The 23,323-nt window shown below is 44.0% G+C and overlaps 1 protein-coding gene across 1 annotated transcript in view; it reads right to left on the reverse strand.

The window, feature by feature from the left end:
• Positions 1-210: 210 nt before the first annotated feature.
• The window catches only part of GNPTG (N-acetylglucosamine-1-phosphate transferase subunit gamma), a 55,400-nt gene continuing 32,287 nt past the window's right edge, over positions 211-23,323 (reverse strand). The window contains exons 10-11 of the mRNA XM_069209877.1: positions 14,718-14,799; positions 211-1,394 (exon numbers count right to left, since the gene is read on the reverse strand). Of these exons, the coding sequence (XP_069065978.1) occupies positions 1,270-1,394; positions 14,718-14,799 (207 nt within the window). The 3' untranslated portion in view covers positions 211-1,269. The remainder of the gene's footprint in view (positions 1,395-14,717; positions 14,800-23,323) is intronic.

Below are 23,323 nucleotides of genomic sequence, written 5' to 3' on the forward strand. Positions count from 1 at the left end.
CCCTTTCTTTATTTCTAGTCTTGCTCTGAATTAGGGACATTGTAGTTGTGTATTACAGTTGTTGTACTACGACAACAATTTCAAGTGTAATTCCTGATAAAATGGTAGAAAAGGTACATCTATACAAGGTTTAGAGGACTTTTCATTCTTACAACCGGGCTTTCCACAAACTGGAAGATTCTGCAATAGTCAAGGAACACGTGCACTGGCTCAGGAATATAATATTACATATATATTGTTTAATCAACACATAGTCAGAAGTGCAGTTTTGCAAACGTTACATCACAGTGTATCTATCACACAACCAAAAGATCTGCTTAATACAGCCATGGTATATTTGAACAATAATTATTATTTAATCATTAACAATCATGGGTTCATTACAAACATTGTAGATTATAAAAATAAATCTGTGCACTTACAAGCTATACATCCTACTTTTATCCAGGTTTTTGCTCTGTCCACACTGGTCCAGCTGTGATGCAAGTATCTTGCATTGCTTTTAACACAGACCTTAACTATGAACTGACTTAATAGCCAACCTGGCCTGTGGAGCTTAATAGTGTCTCTACTTTCAGTGCTCAGCTATGGCCAAGCAGATTGCTCCAACCCAAGCATCCTCTGTACCCAAACCACTTAACTGCTCACAATTTGGAATTATTTTTTTCTGCTGCAAAGGTCTTACTGTTGTCACCCCCACATGGTCAGTAGAACTCATTATGGATGCCAGTACCTGGCGTCTACCTAACTGATGAATACTGAATAAAAAACGATGTGCTTTGCAATAGCAGCTTTTTCTTCCTTTCTTAATTTAACAAAAAAATGTATCAGTATGATAGTTTATTAGCAGGATTTTTCGTTACCTAGCCAGGCAGTACTGATTATTTATCGTAGTGTGATTAGTTATCTTGTATTACATTGCTAACTCATCCTCATAGGGACGAAACCGATAAGCTTTCTTCGGAGATGCAATCAATGTTCAACATACACACACATAACACACACACACACATCCCCCCTTCGAAGTAGATTACACACAGAGTATTTTTGTATGACTTTAAAACGCAAGCAAACTATGTTCCTCTGTATGAATATGTCTCTTTTCTACAAATAATGTTGCATTGTAGTAAATCGTCCCAAAGATTAGTTTCACCATCCAAAATGTTTCATTTAAAGGATGTATCCTGATACACGTCACTATGGGATTTTGAAACAAATCCATAAAGATTCCACTTGTACCCATCTTTCTTATGAGTCACTAGCACTTCGTCAAAGCCGCGAGTCATCTCGAATACCAGTATCTCCACGAAGATGCTCATTTTCTTTCAATACCTCCAACTTTGTCTGCTGTGCAAAGGCCTTTTCGTTGCTTACATTTTCATTGCTTGCAGTGTCTGCAAAACACCAAGAGTCACACATCAAATTCGTCATCACAGGCTTTTTGTGGATGTTCACATAAAATTAATTAGTGGCTTGTAATTACACAGAGGGACAAAAACAAAATTCATAAAAAAGGCAAGGTAAGAAGGCATAGTCCCGTGGCAACAGTCATCCTTAAAGTCGGGGTTCCAAAGGTCATTTTGAAGTGGGAACATGTTACAGTCTGGGTCTCAAATAAAAGATTGAAAAAGTATTTATTTAGCCATGTAAAACTACTGCAATGCTAAAATTGTAGTATTTTTTTTTGTTCCCATACATTCTTTTCTTGGGAAATATTTCACATTATATCTAAACAAGTATCTAAACTAGAGATGGCTTTATACGTCTTGCAGAGCCAATGTGATCAATGCAGAGAAGAGTAAAAGGTCATCCTGACTCCTAGTCAATGGGTGATCAGCCTACATTCCTCTGCCATTGGTTCAATGTACCTGTCGTTCATGACATTTAGAGCCACAGGGCTGGCATACAGCCATTTCATTGGTGCTCCAGACGTTGCCCCTAGTTCCTCGCTCTGTCCTGTCCTCATGTAGGTTAGGCTGTTCTGTCCGTTTATTTGTGTTTCCTTTGGCAAGTCCTTGTGCCCATTTTTATAACCAGCAGCAATGGGGACTTGGATGGCATGATAGAAGGGTGAAGGTATTTGATATCGGCCTGGCATTGCAGACTGTGTCAAGGCAGCATTATTAAACGCTGCCTCGCTCATTTAAAGGGGACGTTGTGTCATGCAATATGTCCACGGAGTCAATCCTTGGTGCCCCAAATTGTAAGGAGAAGAGGAGCCTGGTGGCGTGAACTATGTACCCTGCTAGCCAGTGCAGGCAATGTGCATCAAGATATAGTGCGGAAAGCACCCCTGCATGCTAACTTATCAACTGATCACTATTCTGCATCTGAGCATCCACTATTAAACCACTAATATAGCAGCTGTAACCATTTTAGACAGAGACCGGGTGGGGTATCAAGAATCACATTCTAAGCTCTTTGTGGTTATGATGATGCACAATGAGATAGCTAAGGAGGCTGTGTGCCTGCTGGTGACTCGGATGTGTAACCCACAGTACTTTAAACAGAGAAAACAAGACATGTTCTTGTTGTGACTGTAAATGATGCTGCAAATGGATACTGTTGCACAGTGCATATGTGCCTTGAGCTTTGTCCTCTCTCTCTCTCTCTCTCTCTCTCTCTCTCCATCCCCTCGCCTGCATCCCATCCTGCTACTTGTTATGTTTGGAAGAGTAAGAAGATGGGGCAAACCAGGTTCCCAATGATCAGCCCTGCTTTAATAGGACCTGAAAGTGCCAGCACTATTCCATCTCCAATTAAGATGATCAAAATAATAAGACACCAATAGTAATGTCTAAGTAAGGACACAACTCTGTTAAGCGACAGCTGATTGGCTCTGGCATCCTGCGCTGCTCCGCCGCATGGACAATGTTCTCTGCATATACCTGCCACCTGCACTGCTTTCTTACTCTGTCGCACCCTGTTCTGCTCTCCCTTCAGAAGCATTGCTGCGCGCCCACTTGCATATTACGCTGCTCAACCTGAACCACGGGCATCACACTTTCCTCCAGGGTGAAAACATTTTTCCACTCGGAGGAACACATTAAAATTTTGGTCATGCTCTGTTCTTCTACCCATCATGGACTGTGAGTTATTTAGACCTTTTCTGAAATAATGGGACAAATTCTAAGGTGGGAAGAGTTTGTGAATGGGTGAACTGACGAGTAAGGCTTTCACAAACTTTCAAGGCAAACCAAATCTTAAACATCCTATTCCCCACTCGCTGCGTGGGATATTGTACTGCATGTTGTCTGCAGTATGACATGCAGTTATGCAGTAGTAAAATCACCAAAGCCTGAGAGCTATCCTTTTGTGGACAGCTGGCATGTGTAAATGGAGCCTTTTTTGGTCGTAAATATTGGTCTTGAGCAATAATGAAAATGTCACTTACCCAGTGTACATCTGTTCGTGGCATCAGTCGCTGAAGATTCACATGTTGTGCATAGCCCGCCATCTGGTGTTGGGTCGGAGTGTTACAAGTTGTTTTTCTTCGAAGAAGTCTTTCGAGTCACGGGACCGAGGGACTCCTCCTCTTTGTCTCCATTGCGCATGGGCGTCGACTCCATCTTCGATTGTTTTCCCCGCAGAGGGTGAGGTAGGAGTTGTTTGTTAGTAATAGTGCCCATGCAATGGAGTGAATAAGTATGTACCTATTTAAGATTTAATATATTTACAAATGTACAAAGTTGAAGCTAACTTCCAAACGGCTACAGGCTCCCGGGGAGGTGGGTGGACACATGTGAATCTTCAGCGACTGATGCCACGAACAGATGTACACTGGGTAAGTGACATTTTCAGTTCGATGGCATCTGTCGCTGTAGATACACATGTTGTGCATAGACTAGTAAGCAGTTATCTCCCCAAAAGCGGTGGCTCAGCCTGTAGGAGTGGAAGTAGTCTGAAATAAGGTTCTTAGTACGGCTTGACCTACTGTGGCTTGTTGTGCTGATAGCACGTCTACACAGTAGTGCTTGGTAAATGTGTGAGGCGTAGACCATGTGGCTGCCTTACATATTTCGTGCATTGGAATATTCCCTAGGAAGGCCATGGTAGCGCCTTTCTTTCTGGTTGAGTGTGCCCTTGGTGTAATGGGCAGTTGTCTTTTTGCTTTAAGGTAGCAGATTTGGATGCACTTAACTATCCATCTGGCTATACCCTGTTTCGATATTGGGTTTCCTGCATGAGGTTTTTGAAATGCAATAAACAGTAGTTTAGTTTTTCTGATGTTTTTAGTTCTGTCGATGTAGTACATTAGTGCTCTTTTGACATCTAATGTATGTAGTGCCCTTTCAGCTATGGAATCTGGCTGTGGGAAGAACACTGGTAGCTCTACCGTTTGATTTAGGTGGAACGGTGAAATAACCTTTGGCAAAAATTTAGGATTGGTCCTTAGGACTACTTTATTTTTGTGTAGTTGGATAAAAGGTTCTTGTATTGTAAATGCCTGAATTTCACTTACTCTTCTTAGAGATGTGATGGCGATGAGAAATGCAACTTTCCAGGTTAGGAATTGTATTTCGCAAGAGTGCATAGGTTCAAAGGGTGGACCCATGAGTCTTGTTAAGACGATGTTGAGGTTCCATGAAGGAACAGGTGGTGTTCTTGGTGGTATAATTCTTTTGAGGCCTTCCATAAACGCTTTAATGACAGGTATCCTAAATAGTGAAGTTGAATGGGTAATCTGCAGGTATGCAGATATTGCTGCGAGGTGTATCTTAATGGAAGAGAAGGCCAGGTTCGATTTTTGTAAGTGTAGTAAGTAACCCACTACATCCTTTGGAGATGCGTGTAATGGTTGAATTTGATTATGATGGCAGTAGCAAACAAACCTTTTCCATTTGCTTGCATAGCAGTGTCTAGTGGATGGTCTTCTAGCTTGCTTTATGACTTCCATACATTCTTGTGTGAGGTCTAAGTGTCCGAATTCTAGGATTTCAGGAGCCAGATTGCTAGATTCAGCGATGCTGGGTTTGGATGCCTGATCTGTTGTTTGTGTTGTGTTAACAGATCTGGCCTGTTGGGCAACTTGATGTGGGGTACTACTGATAGGTCTAGCAGTGTTGTGTACCATGGTTGCCTTGCCCATGTTGGTGCTATCAGTATGAGTTTGAGTTTGTTTTGACTCAATTTGTTTACTAGATATGGAAGGAGAGGGAGAGGGGGAAAAGCGTACGCAAATATCCCTGACCAGTTCATCCATAGGGCATTGCCTTGAGACTGCCTGTGTGGGTACCTGGATGCGAAGTTTTGGCATTTTGCGTTCTCCTTTGTTGCAAATAAGTCTATTTGAGGTGTTCCCCAACGTTTGAAGTAAGTGTTTAGAATTTGGGGGTGAATTTCCCATTCGTGGACCTGTTGGTGATCTCGAGAGAGATTGTCTGCAAGTTGATTCTGGATCCCTGGAATAAACTGTGCTATTAGGCGAATGTGGTTGTGAATTGCCCATTGCCATATTTTTTGTGCCAGAAGGCACAGCTGTGTCGAGTGTGTCCCCCCCTGTTTGTTTAGATAATACATTGTCGTCATGTTGTCCGTTTTGACAAGAATGTATTTGTGAGTTATGATTGGTTGAAATGCTTGGAAAACTGCTAGTAGTTCGAGGTGATTTATATGCAGCTTTCTTTGATGTACGTCCCATTGTCCTTGTATGCTGTGTTGATTGAGGTGTGCTCCCCACCCTGTCATGGAAGCATCTGTTGTTATCACGTATTGTGGCACTGGGTCTTGGAAAGGCCGCCCTTTGTTTAAATTTATATTGTTCCACCATAGAAGCGAGAGGTATGTTAGGCGGTCTATCAACACCAGATCTAGAAGCTGACCCTGTGCTTGTGACCATTGTGATGCTAGGCACTGTTGTAAGGGCCGCATGTGCAACCTTGCGTTTGGGACAATGGCTATGCATGAGGACATCATGCCTAGGAGTTGTAATATCATATTCGCCTGTATTCTTTGTGTTGGATACATGCGTTGTATAATCTTTTGGAAATTTTGAACCCTTTGTGGACTTGGAGTGGCTACTCCCCTTGTTGTGTCTATTGTCGCTCCTAGGTATTGTTGTACTTTGCACGGCAGAATGTGTGATTTCGCATAGTTGATGGTGAAACCGAGTTTGTAGAGGGTTTGTATGACCTGATCTGTGTGGTGTGAGCACCTTGTCAGTGAGTCGGTCTTGAATAGCCAGTCGTCTAGATACGGGAATACGTGTATTTGCTGCCTTCTGATGTGTGCAGCCACTACTGCTAGGCATTTTGTGAAGACTCTTGGTGCAGTTGTTAAACCGAACGGCAATACTTTGAATTGGTAATGTATTCCTTTGAATACGAACCTTAGGTATTTTCTGTGCGACGGATGTATTGGTATGTGGAAATCCGCGTCTTTGAGATCTAAGGTTGTCATGTAATCTTGTTGCTTTAGCAATGGTAACACTTCCTGTAGCGTGACCATGTGAAAGTGTTCTGATTTGATGTATGTGTTTAGTGTTCTGAGGTCTAGGATTGGTCTCAGTGTTTTGTCCTTCTTTGGTATTAGAAAGTACAGTGAGTAAACCCCTGTATTTGTTTGTGTATCTGGTACCAGTTCTATTGCGTTCTTTTGCAGTAATGCTTGAACTTCTATTTCTAGGAGGTCCGAATGTTGTTTTGATATATTCTGTGGTTTTGGTGGTATGTTTGGAGGGATTTGTAGAAATTCTATGCAATAACCATGTTGGATAATTGCTAAGACCCAAGTGTCTGTTGTTATTTTCTCCCACGCTTGGTAATACTGACTTATTCTTCCCCCCACTGGTGTTGTGTGGAGGGGATGAGTGACGTGCGAGTCACTGTTTGGTTGTAGGTGTTTTGGGGCTTGTAAATTTTCCCCTGCCTCTAGGGAATTGTCCTCCTCTGTATTGGCCCCGAAAGCCTCCCCTTTGGTACTGTCCCTGGTAGGTGGACGGTGTTGAATGTGAGGTACTGGCTTGTGTGGCTTGACCCCGAAACCCCCCTCTAAAGGTTGTCTTGCGGAAGGTGTTGAAAGTGCCTCTGCTCTGCGGGGAGTAGAGCGCGCCCATGGCTTTTGCAGTGTCGGTGTCCTTTTTTAGCTTCTCAATTGCCGTGTCCACTTCAGGTCCGAACAATTGTTGCTCAATGAATGGCATATTGAGCACCGCCTGCTGTATCTCTGGTTTAAAACCAGATGTTCGTAGCCACGCGTGCCTTCGTATGGTTACTGCCGTGTTAATTGTTCTTGCTGCTGTGTCCGCTGCGTCCATAGCGGAGCGTATCTGGTTATTGGAGATGTTTTGGCCCTCCTCAACCACTTGTTTCGCCCTTTTTTGTAGTTCTGTGGGAAGATGCTCAATGAGGTGTTGCATCTCGTCCCAGTGGGCTCTGTCATATCGCGCTAGGAGCGCTTGAGAGTTAGCGATGCGCCACTGGTTTGCAGCCTGTGCTGCGACCCTTTTACCGGCTGCATCGAACTTGCGGCTCTCCTTATCCGGGGGTGGTGCATCGCCCGATGTGTGAGAGTTTGCTCTCTTGCGAGCTGCCCCTACCACAACCGAATCTGGTGGCAGTTGTGAGGTGATGAAAGCTGGGTCTGTGGGAGGTGCTTTATATTTCTTTTCCACCCTCGGTGTTATTGCCCTACTCTTGACAGGCTCTTTGAATATGTCCTTTGCTTGCCTTAGCATTCCTGGGAGCATAGGCAGGCTTTGGTAGGTGCTATGTGTGGAAGAGAGGGTGTTGAAGAGGAAGTCATCCTCGACAGGCTCCGAGTGTAGAGACACGTTATGGAACTCCGCTGCTCTAGCCACCACTTGTGAATATGCTGTGCTGTCTTCTGGTGGTGAGGGCTTTGTAGGATACGCCTCTGGACTGTTGTCTGACACTGGGGCGTCGTATAAGTCCCAAGCATCTTGGTCCTGGTCACCTTGGCTTAAGGTGGTGTGAGCCGGTGAATGTGACGGAGTCTGTGCCGGTGAAAAGTGAGCTACAGGTGGAGGAGAGGGTGGCGGAGTTACCTTCTTCACCAGGTTGGTTTGTGGTGCTTGTTCTTGTTGGAATTCAAGTCTCCTCTTCCTCCTAATAGGGGGAAGGGTGCTTATTTTCCCTGTCCCACTCTGTATAAAAATCCGTTTTTGAGTGCGGTCCACCTCAGTGGATTGTAATTCCTCCTCGAATCTATGCTTTCGCATTTGAGAGGACAGTGATTGTTCCTCTGAATAGGAACCGGTAGTTGGCTCGGTTGCGGGTCGTTTTGGCACCGAAACTATGTCAACGCTCTTTTTCGGCTCCGAGGCGACTTTTCTCTTTTTCAGAGTCGAACCCTCTCGGCGTCGATCCTCCTCGGTGCCGCTGTCTCTGCGTCGAGCAGCTTCGGCTCCGCTACCTCGGCGTCGATCTTTGCCGGCAGCACTATCTCGGTCCCGAGATGGCTGGGTGCCTGTGTCTCGACCCGAGTCGGACGATCTTGGCACTATTTCGGCCTTCTTCGGTGCCGATGGTCGGTCACCGATTTTATGGGTTGAGCCATGGCCTGATGGCAGTGGCGTCCCCTGGACCTTGTCAGTTTTTTTATGTGCTATCTTCGACGTCTTACTCACTGTTTCATGGTCGTCGAATTCGTCCGAGTCCGATTCATGGATCGAGAAGGCTTCTATTTCTTCTTGTTCCTCGAATTCTCGGTGTCCTGTCGGCGTGGACGCCATTTGCAGTCTTCTGGCTCGTCGGTCACGGAGCGTTTTTCGGGACAGGAACGCACGACAGGCCTCGCAAGTTTCTTCCCTGTGCTCGGGCGACAGGCACAGGTTACAGACCGAATGTTGGTCTGTATATGGGTATTTGTTGTGGCATTTAGGACAGAATCGGAACGGGGTCCGTTCCATCAGCGTCGATGTCACACGCGGTCGGGCCGACCAGGCCCCGACGGGGGATCGAAAACTACCCCGAAGGGCAACGGAGATGTTATTGTTTGGATTCGATGTCGATGATATCTAACCCGATCCCGAACGCAACAATACCTACGTAATTTTCCGATTTTGAGCTAACTTTCCGTTCCGAAACCCGGAGCGAAAGGAACACGTCCGAACCCGATGGCGGAAAGAAAACAATCGAAGATGGAGTCGACGCCCATGCGCAATGGAGACAAAGAGGAGGTTCCCTCGGTCCCGTGACTCGAAAGACTTCTTCGAAGAAAAACAACTTGTAACACTCCGACCCAACACCAGATGGCGGGCTATGCACAACATGTGTATCTACAGCGACAGATGCCATCGAACATGGCCTTTTCTATTTGCCCCATGGAGTTGAGCCAACTTCGGCGTTTTCTAAAAGAAAGCCAAGGAAGACACATTACATATCTTAATGCCCGAACAACTTCATTGAATGTCAGTGGCAAAATCTCTGCTCAAGTTCTGTTCAATCATCTGTTTAAGAGGTATACACCGTGGTTTCTCACTCACTGAGTGTGACAGGCCACTGTCTCTTTAACACACCACCTACCCTCCTCCAACTATCTCCTCAACATGTTACATCTTTTATATAAGAACAAACTATCTTTCCTATAGTTTGTTTACATGAAAGAGCTGCAACGTTATGCTAACCCCAGGAAGGCTCCATTGTGCCACTGATATTGCACACGTGTCAGTAGGTGGCTTTACAGCCCTGCCTCTCACATTCACAAAACACATCTGACAAGCTGCACTAACAGTGGGGCTTGTCTGTAATAATCTCCTATATCTATTCAGAAGCCACGAAATAGAAGCATGGTTCACCTCCAGCCCTTTCTAGAATTCCGAACGGTTCCAGTTATCCATCTGGGGGGCAGGGACAGTGTTGAATCTTATAGGCAACCAAGCAGGAGTTGCCACTGGGAACACATGCAGGTAAGCTAAGTTTTGTTCCTAGCATACTTGTGTATCTGAGTGCCTGACTGGACTTCTGAGTCTGTCTGTCTCTATCAACGGAACAAGTCATGCGACAATGCATTTTCTTGTACAGAGCATTTTTTACGACTATGGGCCTGATTATGATGCTGGCGGTCTTAACACTGCCAGCCTCGTGGTCGCGGTCGGACTGCCACATCACAAGGTTGCCGGGCAGACCTGCAACCTACCACCGTCCCCGCCAGGATCAGGGATCCAGACGGGCTGGCAGCGGTCGTGGTTATCATCAGCCAGGGCGCTGCTGAACTCAGCGCCACCCTGCTGATTACAAACTTGTTCTCCGCCAGCCTTTTCATGGTGGTCTGCTCAATTATGAGCTGGGAACAATCTGACACACCTTTCACACTGAGCTGACCGTCAGCTCAGTGGGAAAGTTGTAATAGGGCCAGTGGGGAGACCGCCACCTCGATGGTGGTCTCCTTACCACAGGTCTGGCGGTCGGCTTTTCTGTAATCAGGCCCCTAGTTTCTAGTCTTTTTTTGATTTTATTACGGAGACTATGCTGCCAGAAGCAGAAAACACACAGTTTATTCGTATTTTAACTGACTTTACCCTAATTCAGCCATTAAATATTACTATTAAACAAGGCTATGAGCAGTAAAACCCTAAAAGAGACCAAAATACGGTAAGACAAAAATCAATCACTCAAGTAGTGCTTGTGTGATATTAGTCAAAGATCACGTTACCAACAAGAAAAAACTAATGACTTTTTGTTTGGTCACAAATAACTTATATGTTCCGCTGGAGTGAGCATGTTTTGACTCCTATATTTTCTGTTGGTCTGTAATAGCAGAGCAGTGAGGATCTTACTGGTTAATAGGTGATGTTAGAGGAGTATCACAGGAGCACTGTTCAAACAGGTCCTGGAACAATTCATTGGTAATTTGAGTGCCCAATTACTCCATTTAGTTCTCCATCTAGCTATCGCTCTCGCTCTCTATCTATCTAAATATGTGTATAGCTATTTAGCCACAGTTTCCTTCCAAATTTTCTGTCAGAACCTGTGGTGTTATGTTCCCATATTTCAGTAATTTAGAGTTTTATTCCACATATAGTCACATGTTCTATGGATTTATTACTTCTACTGTCTGATGCCTGAACGTGAAAACTGGAGGACTCTCTAAACATGTGAGCATTATGTAACTGTGGTGCTGCATTGCAGTGAATTTATCCAGCTCTATGGCATTTGGCCTGTGATTTTAATATTTGTATTACTTTACATTTTCCCCTTAGCCTTTCTAAAAATAAAAAATAAAAATAAATTACTAACAATGCTGAGATTCTCATTGTGAAGAGACAAGATCAAAAAAGAAAGATGCTAAGTACATTTTGATAAATGCTGTGTCTTGTGGTATTGCATATCGTTTTACTTTCTATATTACACACAGCTCATTAGCAGGTTTTTAGGGAAACTGTGCTGAATCCCTAATATTTTGCCACCATTTTTCAAAATTGTCTTTGGGATGATGAGAGCCAACAATTGTCTGGCACACGAAGAAAGCACTGGAATATTCCATTCCGCATCTGGAGATGCCCAATCTGGCTTTGTGTTTTTCAAACTATTCTTGGTGGAGACAACCCTCTTCTACATTGTGAGCCTTGCTCACTCGTTTTCACTCCTGGTATATATTAACGCCCCACCTCTTTCAAAGTTCACCAGTTACCGCTGGTTCTATGGTTTCTGATGCGCAATATGGTTTTATTCCAGTTCGGATTATGAGCAGGGTATACCAATACTCCTCTGGTGCTCCAGGTACTGCCTCCTCAACTCTAATTGGTCTTCCTGACAGAGAGACAGCTTCTGGCAAGCTTAATCGATCTTCTGTCTGGGATTTGCAGTCCCTTTTATTGCTAAATGCCCGAGCTTGAGTCTATTGGAAGAGAGGCTTGTTTAACTTACCCAGTCTCCATTGCTTCTTGCACTCTATAGTGAATTTAACCACAATTTTCTTCCAAAATCTCTTTCAGAAACTGTGGTGTTATTTTCCTATATTTCAGTCATTCCGAGTTCATTCAATTCCTTTGCCTTTTCCACAATACTCCATGTTATTTACGATGTAAAATGTTCTAACAAGTCCAGTAAGTTATCATTAGCTTCATATGGCTGTCTAGGTGTTTACCCGCTAGTACAGATTTCTCGATTGTCTCTACCAAAGCTCCTGTGGTAATGCTACCCGCTGTCATGATTCAATCCTGCAAGCATCCCATGGATATGCACCGTTGTCTAGTGGGAGCTTCTTCAAAGGTTTTGCTCCTTTTCTTTACCTCCCAGATTAATTCCCAGTGAGGTGTCTAAATGATAGTAAAGGAATTTAAGGACAGTTTTTTCTTGCTGTGCATTTCCTACTGAGAGTCAGACATACTAGCCTCCAAGATATGCAAGGCTGAATTTACAGAATTTCAAACAAACATATACTGACACTGATGCGCATCAGTCCCGGAAATGCCCGCGTTCCTCACTGCATTCTGCCTACTACTATCTTGAGTTGTAAATGAAGGGTTTGGTGCTTAAAGCTAGGGCTCCTAAGAATTCACAGTCTGTAGCTGTTTTGATTTTACTTGCTCTGTACCATATGTTCCATAGGTGCTGGTATATTCAGTGTATTCAGGACCTCCACATGAGACAATCAGGAATCACGAGAGTGACGCAACTGGTGGTCCCTCCAACTGCTGAACAAGGTCAACTGTGTTCTCAGGAAGTGCTGAGGCGGTGGCAGGAAGTAAATGATACTCTGAGGAGGCTCTTGAATGTGCTTATAATTTGAAGTGAAGTACTTCCGCATCCTTCAACGTCCTCAGATCTTTTCAACCATTTTGCACACTCCTGAACACTGTGGCTGTCAGGGAGGCACGGGATGCACAAAGCATGCGATCTTTGGTAAGAAAAAAAAATGCCAATTGATGTGCGATTCCCCACCAGTGAAGTCTTCTCCAGTGAAAACATTCGAAAAAAGTGAAGCTTACTAAAACGATTGCGAGAGAGATTACAACAAAAAATGGTGACAAAAAGAGAAGAAGACTAAAAAATAGTAGGGGTTTGCGAATTTCACTTAATTTGCTTCGAGTACGTGAAATGTAGAGAAATCACACGTAATCAAGTGGAATACAAATCTGTCATTAAGCGCTATATGTTAGTGTGAACTGTGTCCTCGGGCCAATTGACACAAGGCTCTATGTCACGCAAAAAAAACTGGTGCTTGGGTTGTGGTTGTTTGCTTTGTTCCTGTGGTATATAATTTTGCGCGCTATGGAGTTATAGCGTAATTTGGGGAATGTTGTGTAACAGGCTAAACACTAAATTCCCGAAATTATGTGAATTATGCCAGCGTAATGGACATTTAGCTTGGGCGTTAAAAATAGCGATTAGAGGCAATAAGCACTGACTGTCTGGCTTGCACTCTTCGAAGCGCTCTGGAGAGTTAACTGGGAAAAGTCAGTATCAGCTAACAGAGTCTGGGTGAATGCAGCTAGCAGGTCTGGCCTATAGTTTGAAGAACCTGCCAGCACTGGAGAAGCTACTTCTGCTGTCGAGTTTTGAGTTCACATCATGAAAGCCGTAAAGTAAATTGCACAGCGTAGCCACCTGGACAGGCCACAGAACTATACTAATCACAATGCCCAGATGCTAAAAAATGCAGCGCTCAATACATAAGGGTGTTAAATGGATAGAGTGGAAACATGAACTGCTAAATCAGAGTTTTCTTGGAATTCAGAACCAGCCAGGGGCACTTTATTTTACATTAGTGTAAGACTGCAGTACAACTCGGTCCTCTTTTCTTCCATGTGTTCACTTTTAGAAAGGATCGTGAAAGTGTACAGATGTTGCTTCTACGTTATCTGTTTTAGTGTTTGATTAGCTTTTTCATCTAAAAAATGGGAAAGCACCCTTAGACAGCCTTGTGCATTTGAAGTGTTCTGAGATTAGGCACTGAGGCGGAGCTATTCAGAGGGCACAAATATAAGTGCAGTGTCCATGATAGGCAAGCTTTAGATCTGGGATGCTACCGTCCCACAACAACCCGCCACCTCTTTTTATGTTATCTACTGAACCACAAATCTTTGTCTGTCACATATGTCTCCTCCTGGGTTATTGCCCACCAGTATTGGCACATACTGGAACTCTTTTTTGCTAGTATCACTGCAATAAGCTAGGACTTTGAACACATTTCCTATTTGCAGTGGTGGCATCATGCACTAATGGTCAATTTGGGAAGTTTATACTGCTGAAGAGGATTTGATGCTTTCTCTCCAGATCCTTTGATAAACAAGCTTACCTACCATAAGAAAACCTACTTCTTCACAATCTAGTTCACTCAATTGAGGACACTGAAGAAAGCAGAGTAGTCTTTCCTTGGCGCACTTTTTGTGACCAATTACAGCCAAACTTTAAAGCCGAGCGCTTTCCCACTAGTAACCCAAAACTCTCCCCTCCAGAGGGCAGTTTAAGATTCTTTCCGCTTACTTTCACAATATTTTGTTTTTTTGCTGGGGACATCTGTGGAAAGAGGTTAACAATAGAAAGTTTATCCCTAAAAAGTATTCAAAAGGAAGCAGACGAGAAACTAGCACTGCCATTATAGTTAAGTGAAGACACTCTGGTCGTAACCAATCGGATTTCGTATTACAGCTATGCATAGAAGAACAACAACAGCCACTTACAAGACAAGAATTGGAATGAAAAATGTATGCTACCACCATTTTGATGTATCCCATTTATGTTGAGCGCTCCCACTTTACTAAAAACAATATCAATCCTATGCAATCAATAATAAAACAAACACACACACACCTGATTTGTTTCCATATGAAATGCCATTCTGTGCTAAAAGTCCTCTCAGCCTTTGTACTTCTTTTGTAAGCTCCTCATATTTCTGTAATGTAACACAAATAAAACAGTATGATTGGTGAGAGAGCAATTCCACATAATAGTTTGTGTTCCCAGAATTGTACACACAAACATACAATCCCCACATAAAATCTACACACTGACCGCATGATGCAAAAGATGAATTTTACAATCGACGGATACAGAAACAAGCATTTTAGTAACACATTTCGTATTTCTCCTGGGGTTTGCTAGTGAGGTGTAAGGAAAATGTCACTTACCCAGTGTACATCTGTTCGTGGCATTAGTCGCTGCAGATTCACATGCTGTGCATAGTCCGCCGTCTGGGGTTGGGCTCTGAGTGTTACAAGTTGTTTTTCTTCGAAGAAGTCTTTTCAAGTCACGAGACCAAGGGACTCCTCCCACTTCGGTTCCATTGCGCATGGGCGTCGACTCCATCTTAGATTTTTTTCACCGCAGAGGGTGAGGTAGGAGTTGTGTATGCTAGTAATAGTGCCCATGCAATGGAATTAATACGTATGTACAAAATGAAGGTTAAAGTAATATATTTGCAAATGTACAAATGTTGAAGATATACTTCCAAACGGCTACAGGCTCCCGGGGAGGCGGGTGGGCGCATGTGAATCTGCAGCGACTAATGCCACGAACAGATGTACACTGGGTAAGTGACATTTTCCGTTCGGTGGCATGTGTAGCTGCAGATACACATGCTGTGCATAGACTAGTAAGCATTTATCTCCCCAAAAGCGGTGGTTCAGCCTGTAGGAGTGGAAGTAGTTTGAAATAAAGTTCTTAGTACGGCTTGCCCTACTGTGGCTTGTTGTGCAGATAACACATCTACACAGTAGTGTTTAGTAAATGTATGAGGCGTAGACCATGTTGCTGCCTTACATATTTCGTTCATTGGAATATTTCCGAGAAAGGCCATAGTAGCACCTTTCTTTCTGGTTGAGTGTGCCTTTGGTGTAATAGGCAGCTCTCTCTTTGCTTTAAGATAGCAGGTTTGGATGCACCTAACTATCCATCTGGCAATACCTTGTTTTGAAATTGGATTTCCTGTATGAGGTTTTTGAAAGGCAATAAATAGTTGTTTTGTCTTTCTAATTACTTTTGTTCTGTCAATGTAGTACATTAGTGCTCTTTTGATGTCTAATGTATGTAGTGCTCTTTCAGCTATTGAATCTGGCTGTGGGAAGAACACTGGTAATTCTACGGTTTGATTTAAGTGGAACGGTGAGATAACCTTTGGTAAGAATTTTGGATTTGTTCTTAGAACTACTTTATTCTTGTGTATTTGAATAAATGGTTCTTGTATGGTAAACGCCTGTATTTCACTTACTCTTCTTAGAGATGTGATGGCAATGAGAAATGCAACTTTCCACGTTAAGTATTGCATTTCACAAGAATGCATGGGTTCGAAAGGTGGACCCATGAGCCTTGTTAAGACAATGTTGAGGTTCCATGAAGGAAAAGGTGGTGTCCTTGGTGGTATAATTCTCTTTAGGCCTTCCATAAACGCTTTAATGACAGGTATTCTAAACAGGGAAGTTGAATGAGTAATCTGCAGGTAAGCAGATATTGCGGCGAGATGTATCTTTATGGAAGAGAAAGCTAGATTGGATTTTTGCAAATGTAGTAAATATCCTACTACATCTTTTGGAGAGGCATGCAATGGCTGAATTTGATCATTATGGCAGTAATAAACAAATCTTTTCCATTTACTTGCATAGCAGTGTCTAGTGGAAGGTTTTCTAGCTTGTTTTATGACCTCCATACATTCTTGTGTGAGGTCTAAGTGTCCAAATTCTAGGATTTCAGGAGCCAAATTGCTAGATTCAGCGATGCTGGGTTTGGATGCCTGATCTGTTGTTTGTGTTGTGTTAACAGATCTGGTCTGTTGGGTAGTTTGACATGAGGTACTACTGACAGGTCTAGTAGTGTCGTATACCAAGGTTGTCTTGCCCATGTTGGTGCTATTAGTAGGAGTTTGAGTTTGTTTTGACTCAATCTGTTTACTAGATATGGAAGGAGAGGGAGAGGGGGAAAAGCGCACGCAAATATCCCTGACCAATTCATCCATAGAGCATTGCCTTGCGAGTGCCGTTGTGGGTACCTGGATGCAAAGTTTTGACATTTTGCGTTTTCTTTTGTTGCAAATAGATCTATTTGAGGTGTTCCCCAAATTTGAAAGTAAGTGTTCAGTATTTGGGGGTGAATTTCCCATTCGTGGACTTGTTGGTGATCCCGAGAGAGATTGTCTGCTAGTTGGTTCTGGATCCCTGGAATAAATTGTGCTATTAGGCGAATATGGTTGTGAATTGTCCAATGCCATATTTTTTGTGTTAGGAGACACAACTGTGTCGAGTGTGTCCCCCCCTGTTTGTTTAAATAATACATTGTTGTCATGTTGTCTGTGTTGACAAGAATGTATTTGTGGGTTATCATGGGTTGGAATGCTTTCAACGCTAGAAATACTGCTAACAGTTCTAAGTGATTTATGTGAAACTTTCTTTGATGTATGTCCCATTGTCCTTGGATGCTGTGTTGATTGAGGTGTGCTCCCCACCCTGTCATGGAAGCATCTGTTGTTATAACGTATGTTGGCACTGGGTCTTGGAAAGGCCGCCCTTTGTTTAAATTTGTACTGTTCCACCATAGAAGCGAGATGTATGTTTGGCGGTCTATCAACACCAGATCTAGAAGTTGACCCTGTGCCTGTGACCATTGTGATGCTAGGCACTGTTGTAAGGGCCGCATGTGCAACCTTGCGTATGGGACAATGGCTATGCATGAAGACATGCCTAGGAGTTTTAATACTATTTTTGCTTGTATCTTTTGTGTTGGATACATGGCCTGTATTACCTTGTGAAATGTTTGAACCCTTTGTGGACTTGGAGTGGCTATCCCTTTTGTTGTGTTGATTGTCGCTCCTAAGTATTGCTGTGTTTGACACGGCAAAAGGTGTGACTTTGCATAGTTGATGGAGAAACCCAGCTTGTGAAGGATTTGTATAACATAATTTGTGTGATGTGAACACTTTGTTAGCGTGTTGGTCTTGATTAACCAATCATCTAAGTAAGGGAACACGTGTATTTGCTGCCTTCTGATATGTGCAGCTACTACTGCTAGGCATTTTGTAAAAACTCTTGGCGCAGTTGTTAATCCGAATGGCAACACTTTGAATTGGTAATGTATTCCCTTGAATACGAACCTTAGGTATTTCCTGTGCGAAGGATGTATCGGTATATGGAAATACGCATCTTTTAGATCTAATGTTGTCATGTAGTCTTGCTGTTTGAGCAGTGGGATTACGTCTTGTAATGTGACCATGTGAAAGTGGTCTGATTTGATGTAGGTGTTTAGTGTTCTGAGATCTAGTATTGGTCTTAGAGTTTTGTCTTTTTTTGGTATTAGAAAGTACAGTGAGTAAACTCCTGTGTTCTTTTGTCGACTTGGTACTAATTCTATTGCATCCTTTTGCAGTAATGCTTGAACTTCTAGTCCTAGAAGGTCTATATGCTGTTTTGACATATTGTGTGTTTTCGGTGGGACGTTTGGAGGGAGTTAGAGAAATTCTGTGCAATAACCATGTTGGATAATTGCTAAGACCCAAGTGTCTGTTGTTATTTCCTCCCAAGATTTGTAGAACTGGCTTAGTCTTCCCCCCACCGGTGTTGTGTGAAGGGGTTGTGTGACTTGTGAGTCACTGTTTATTTTGAGGGGTTTTGGGACCTTGAAATTTTCCCCGGTTTCTTGGGAATTGGCCCCCTCTGTATTGTCCCCGAAAACCTCCCCTTTGATATTGTCCCTGGTAGGTAGGTGGTCTTGTTTGTGAGGTGCTGGTTTCTGTGGGTTGACCTCGAAACCCTCCCCTAAAAGTTGTTTTACGAAATGTGCCAAATGTGCCTCTGCCCTGCGGGGAGTAGAGTGCGCCCATGGCTTTGGCTGTATCGGTGTCCTTTTTTAATTTTTCAATTGCAGTGTCCACCTCCGGCCCAAACAATTGCTGTTCATTAAACGGCATATTGAGCTCAGCCTGTTGTATTTCGGGTTTAAACCCAGATGTGCGCAGCCATGCGTGCCTCCTTATCGTGACTGCAGTATTTATTGTCCTTGCAGCTGTATCCGCTGCATCCATGGAAGACCGTATCTGATTGTTCGAGATACTTTATCCCTCTTCCACCACCTGTTGCGCTCGTTTTTGGAACTCTTTGGGGAGGTGTTCGATGAAATGTTGCATCTCATCCCAATGAGCCCTGTCGTATCTCGCCAGGAGTGCTTGCGAGTTGGCGATGCGCCACTGATTTGCCGCTTGTGCTGCAACCCTTTTTCCCGCTACATCAAATTTGCGGCTCTCCTTGTCCGGAGGTGGTGCGTCGCCTGATGTATGCGAGTTGGCTCTCTTACGAGCTGCCCCCACAACTACTGAGTCTGGTGTCAGTTATGATGTAATAAAAACAGGGTCTGTGGGCGGAGCCTTGTATTTTTTCTACACCCTTGGAGTTATGGCTCTGCTTTTAACTGGCTCCTGAAATATCTGTTTCGAGTGCCTTAGCATTCCTGGAAGCATGGGAAGGCTTTGATAATGGCTATGGGTGGAGGACAGGGTGTTAAAGAGGAAGTCATCCTCAATAGGCTCCGAATGTAGTGAGACATTATTGAATTCGGCTGCCCTAGCTACCACCTGTGCATATGATGTACTGTCCTCAGGTGGTGACGGTTTAGTTGGGTACGACTCCGGGCTATTGTCCGATACTGGAGCGTCGTAGAGGTCCCATGCATCCGGATCATCCTGGCTCATTGTGGTATGAGCTGGTGAGTGTGTTAATGGTGGAGTTTGTGCCGGTGATGCATGAGTTGATGGTGGTGGAGAGGGTGGTGGAGTTACCTTCTTTACCACCTTTGCTTGTGGTTGCTTGTCTCCTTGCTGGAAGTCAAGTTTCCTTTTCCTTTTGATTGGGGGAAGAGTGCTAATCTTCCCTGTATCCTTTTGAATAAAGATCCGCTTTTGCGTGTGATCTGGCTCTATTGTTTGTAATTCCTCCTCAAATCTGTGTTTTTTTAGTTGAGAGGACAGTCCCTGTTCCTCTGAGTAGGAACCAGTTTTCGATTCGGTTGCTGGGTGTTTCGGCACCGAAACCGTGTCTCTGGATTTTTTCGGCTCCGACAAGATCTTTTTTCTTTTCGGCGTCGTGCCCTCTCGGTGCCGACCAACTTCGGTGCCGCTGTGGTAGTGCCGAATTTTTTCTGCGTCACTCTCTCGGTCCCGAGATTGCTGCGTGCCTGTATCTCGACCGGAGTCGGATGACTTCGACAGCAGCTCGCCCTTTTTCGGTGCCGATGGACGGTCTCCTACTTTCCGGGTTAAGCCATGGCCTGTTGGCGGTGGCGTCCCCTGGGCTTTGTCAGTCTTTTCGTGTGATTTTTGTTTCGACGTTTTACTCACGGTTGGTTGTTCTTCGACGTCGAATTCTTCGGAATCCGACTCGTGGATGGAGAAAGTTTCTTCTTCCTCCTCCTCGAACCGTTGTTGTCCTGTCGGCGTGGACGCCATCTGCAACCTCCTGGCTCTTCGGTCTCTGAGCGTTTTTCTCGACCGAAACGCGCGACAGGCTTCGCACGTATCCTCCTTGTGCTCGGGGGACAGGCACAAGTTACAGACCAAATGTTGATCCGTATAAGGATATTTATTATGGCATCTAGGACAGAATCGGAACGGGGTCCGTTCCATCAGTCTCGATGTTGCACGCGGTCGGGCCGACCAGGCCCCGACGGATGATCGAAATTACCCCTAAGGGCTACCGGAGCTCTTCAAGATTCGGTGTCGATTTGTTCTAACTAACCCGATACCGAACAAAACAATACCGACGAATTTTCCCGAGATTCTGACTAACTTTCCGACCCGAAACACGGAGCAAAATGGAACACGTCCGAACCCGATGGCGGAAAAAAAACAATCTAAGATGGAGTCGACGCCCATGCGCAATGGAACCGAAGTGGGAGGAGTCCCTCGGTCTCGTGACTCGAAAAGACTTCTTCGAAGAAAAACAATTTGTAACACTCCGAGCCCAACACCAGACTATGCACAGCATGTGTATCTGCAGCTACACATGCCACCGAACTGTGTAAGCTCTCATGAGTGTGGTTAGTTTTCTCAAGAGGTTTGTACACAAGGGACAGAAGGACTGGTGATGTCAACTTCACGAATACCATTGCAAGTGTTATTTTGTGGTCTCCCCACCACGAATGGAGAAGTACGACAAGAATACAATGCTGTGATGCTGAACTGTTCTGTGTGACTCAGACTTCGTGAGGATGATGACCACGATAACAGGTCTGGCTGAGCAAGAACAGCAGAACCTTAGATACAGGAGCTTAATGCAAGCAAGCGAATAAAGAAAGAAAAAGCCTTATCTTACTAGTTTTTGTCATGTGCACAACTGTGAAGGTGCTTCATTCAGCTACGAGAATTTAGTATTTCAGTGTGGGAAGTGAAGGTCGGACTAGGTAACTGTAATGAACGGTTTGCAGTTTGGTATGTTGTAAACATATTTGCTGGGCTCTCTCCTTGCATCTAGAGCTGAATATCAGAACTTTTTTTTATTTTATTCTTTAGGCCTTTTTGCATTCTGTCGAGTGAGATTTTCATGTTCACTGAAACCCGCAATACACAGGCAAAATGTCATCTCTTCAGATTAGATTTTTCTGCTACCTAGTTCAGACACAACCCAAACGGTTTGTTAGAAGGACTTGAAGCTTCAGGAGATGAAAAAGGAACTTCCATCCCACAAGCCCACCAGCACCTAGCCGTGGAAGCAAGTGCCATGTCAGCCCTCAAATCCACCCTTTGCATGCTGCTATCAATATGCAAGAGCCCAGTGAGGTGGGCTTTGTTGGTGGTGAGGAAAAGCCTTCTAGTGTCTACGGAAGAACACAGGCTGCAGGTGTCTAGAACTGAAGCTTCTGAAAGGATCAGGTCCTGTGTGCAGATCTAACAGGACATTATAGTTAGCCATAGAGATAGGTAGGTGACACTAAGCTTGAGTGCTCCAAATAATTGATGGCAGATCTAAGGTGGCGCGTTTATGTCAGGACATACACAACGATTATCCCAGTCAGTGAGAGGATGCCGCTCTACCCATTTCCTGAGCACAAGGTCTCAGGGGGTGCTGTTGGGAAATCTCAGCATCTGTAAGCAGGGGGTGCTCAAAGTGACAGAAAGGTGCAACAGTAAACACTGCTTGTACCTGAAATGTTATACTAAGAAAGCACAAGGTCGGTAATAGCGAAGGACTCTGTACACACACAGAAGTGAGGAAAGACAGCACACACGCATACAACAAAGCCAGGAAGGTATCATTGTGCCCAAAGGAAGGATAGTCTTCACTGTTAAGCTGGTTACCTAAAAGAGATTATCAGAAAGCCTGTTTCCATCGACACACAGAAAGTAAATTGTAATGCTGGGAATCCAGCAGAATAGCATAATCAGCTCTTGAATGACTGCACTGAATGTGCAAAGAAGAGAGCAGAATAGCATAATCAGCTCTTGAATGACTACACCGAAGGTGCAAAGAAGAGAGTGTTCACTAGCTCTGGATGCACGGCTTAGCCTTTGGTCACCCCAGACACTCAGTTCTATACATAACAGAACGCACATGACCACACACACAATACTGCTCAAATATGCAACTGTCTTCAAGCGCTTCCAATACGCATGCTTCCACTAGTCATCCTGCACATCAGCCAGGCAATGGTGATGTGAATTGAATAAGAAAACACGTAAACGACATTGTACCACCAAATGTCCCCATCCTACAAACCCAGATCACAACAAGGATTAGACAATCTAACACTGCAACGCCGATTCTCTCTACTCAATTGCACATATCCACAGGCCAGTCCAACACTGCAATATAAACCTCAGAACCGTGTGGGAAGCTATTCCTTGGCTACTAAATGTGCTGCAATGGCAGAATGCGCACTACATAAATAATAAATAACAATGACAACAATGGGTGTAGGCACCGCGTGCGGCATTCTGCCATGGCCTATCCACATACCTTTGCTATTGGGACTAATTTGGGATTGTCTGCCGACCCTCATTTTTGCATTAATGCTCATCAATAACAATCCTATGAGAGGTTCAATAGAAAATGCAATTTCTGACCCTTTATAATTCTCCCTCCCCCTTAGTCAATCTGAAAGCAATTTCCAAGATCATACTCAGACGGCATTAAAATGCTTTTTGAAGGCCTTGTTCATAATCGTCATACAGCGTTAACGTTCTAATAAATCCGACAAATGCTTTTCTACAGCTGCACGATAACTAGAATGTACCAGCAGCAACCGACACTGGCGGAAAGGCGCTGTGCACGGTCTACCATAGCAGAAGTTCAGGGTTGGGGTTAGAGGCAGGGTTAGGGTTATGAATTAAAGACGCATTAATGCCATCTTGCCCTAAGTTTGCTCATTGTGCCTGTAGAATCCATGGCTAAACGTAGACAATTTTGCTGGCGAGAAAGATATTTACACTTCTCTGACACATGTCT

This window comes from Pleurodeles waltl, chromosome 10 (genome assembly GCF_031143425.1).
Source record: "Pleurodeles waltl isolate 20211129_DDA chromosome 10, aPleWal1.hap1.20221129, whole genome shotgun sequence".
NCBI lineage: Eukaryota > Metazoa > Chordata > Amphibia > Caudata > Salamandridae > Pleurodeles > Pleurodeles waltl.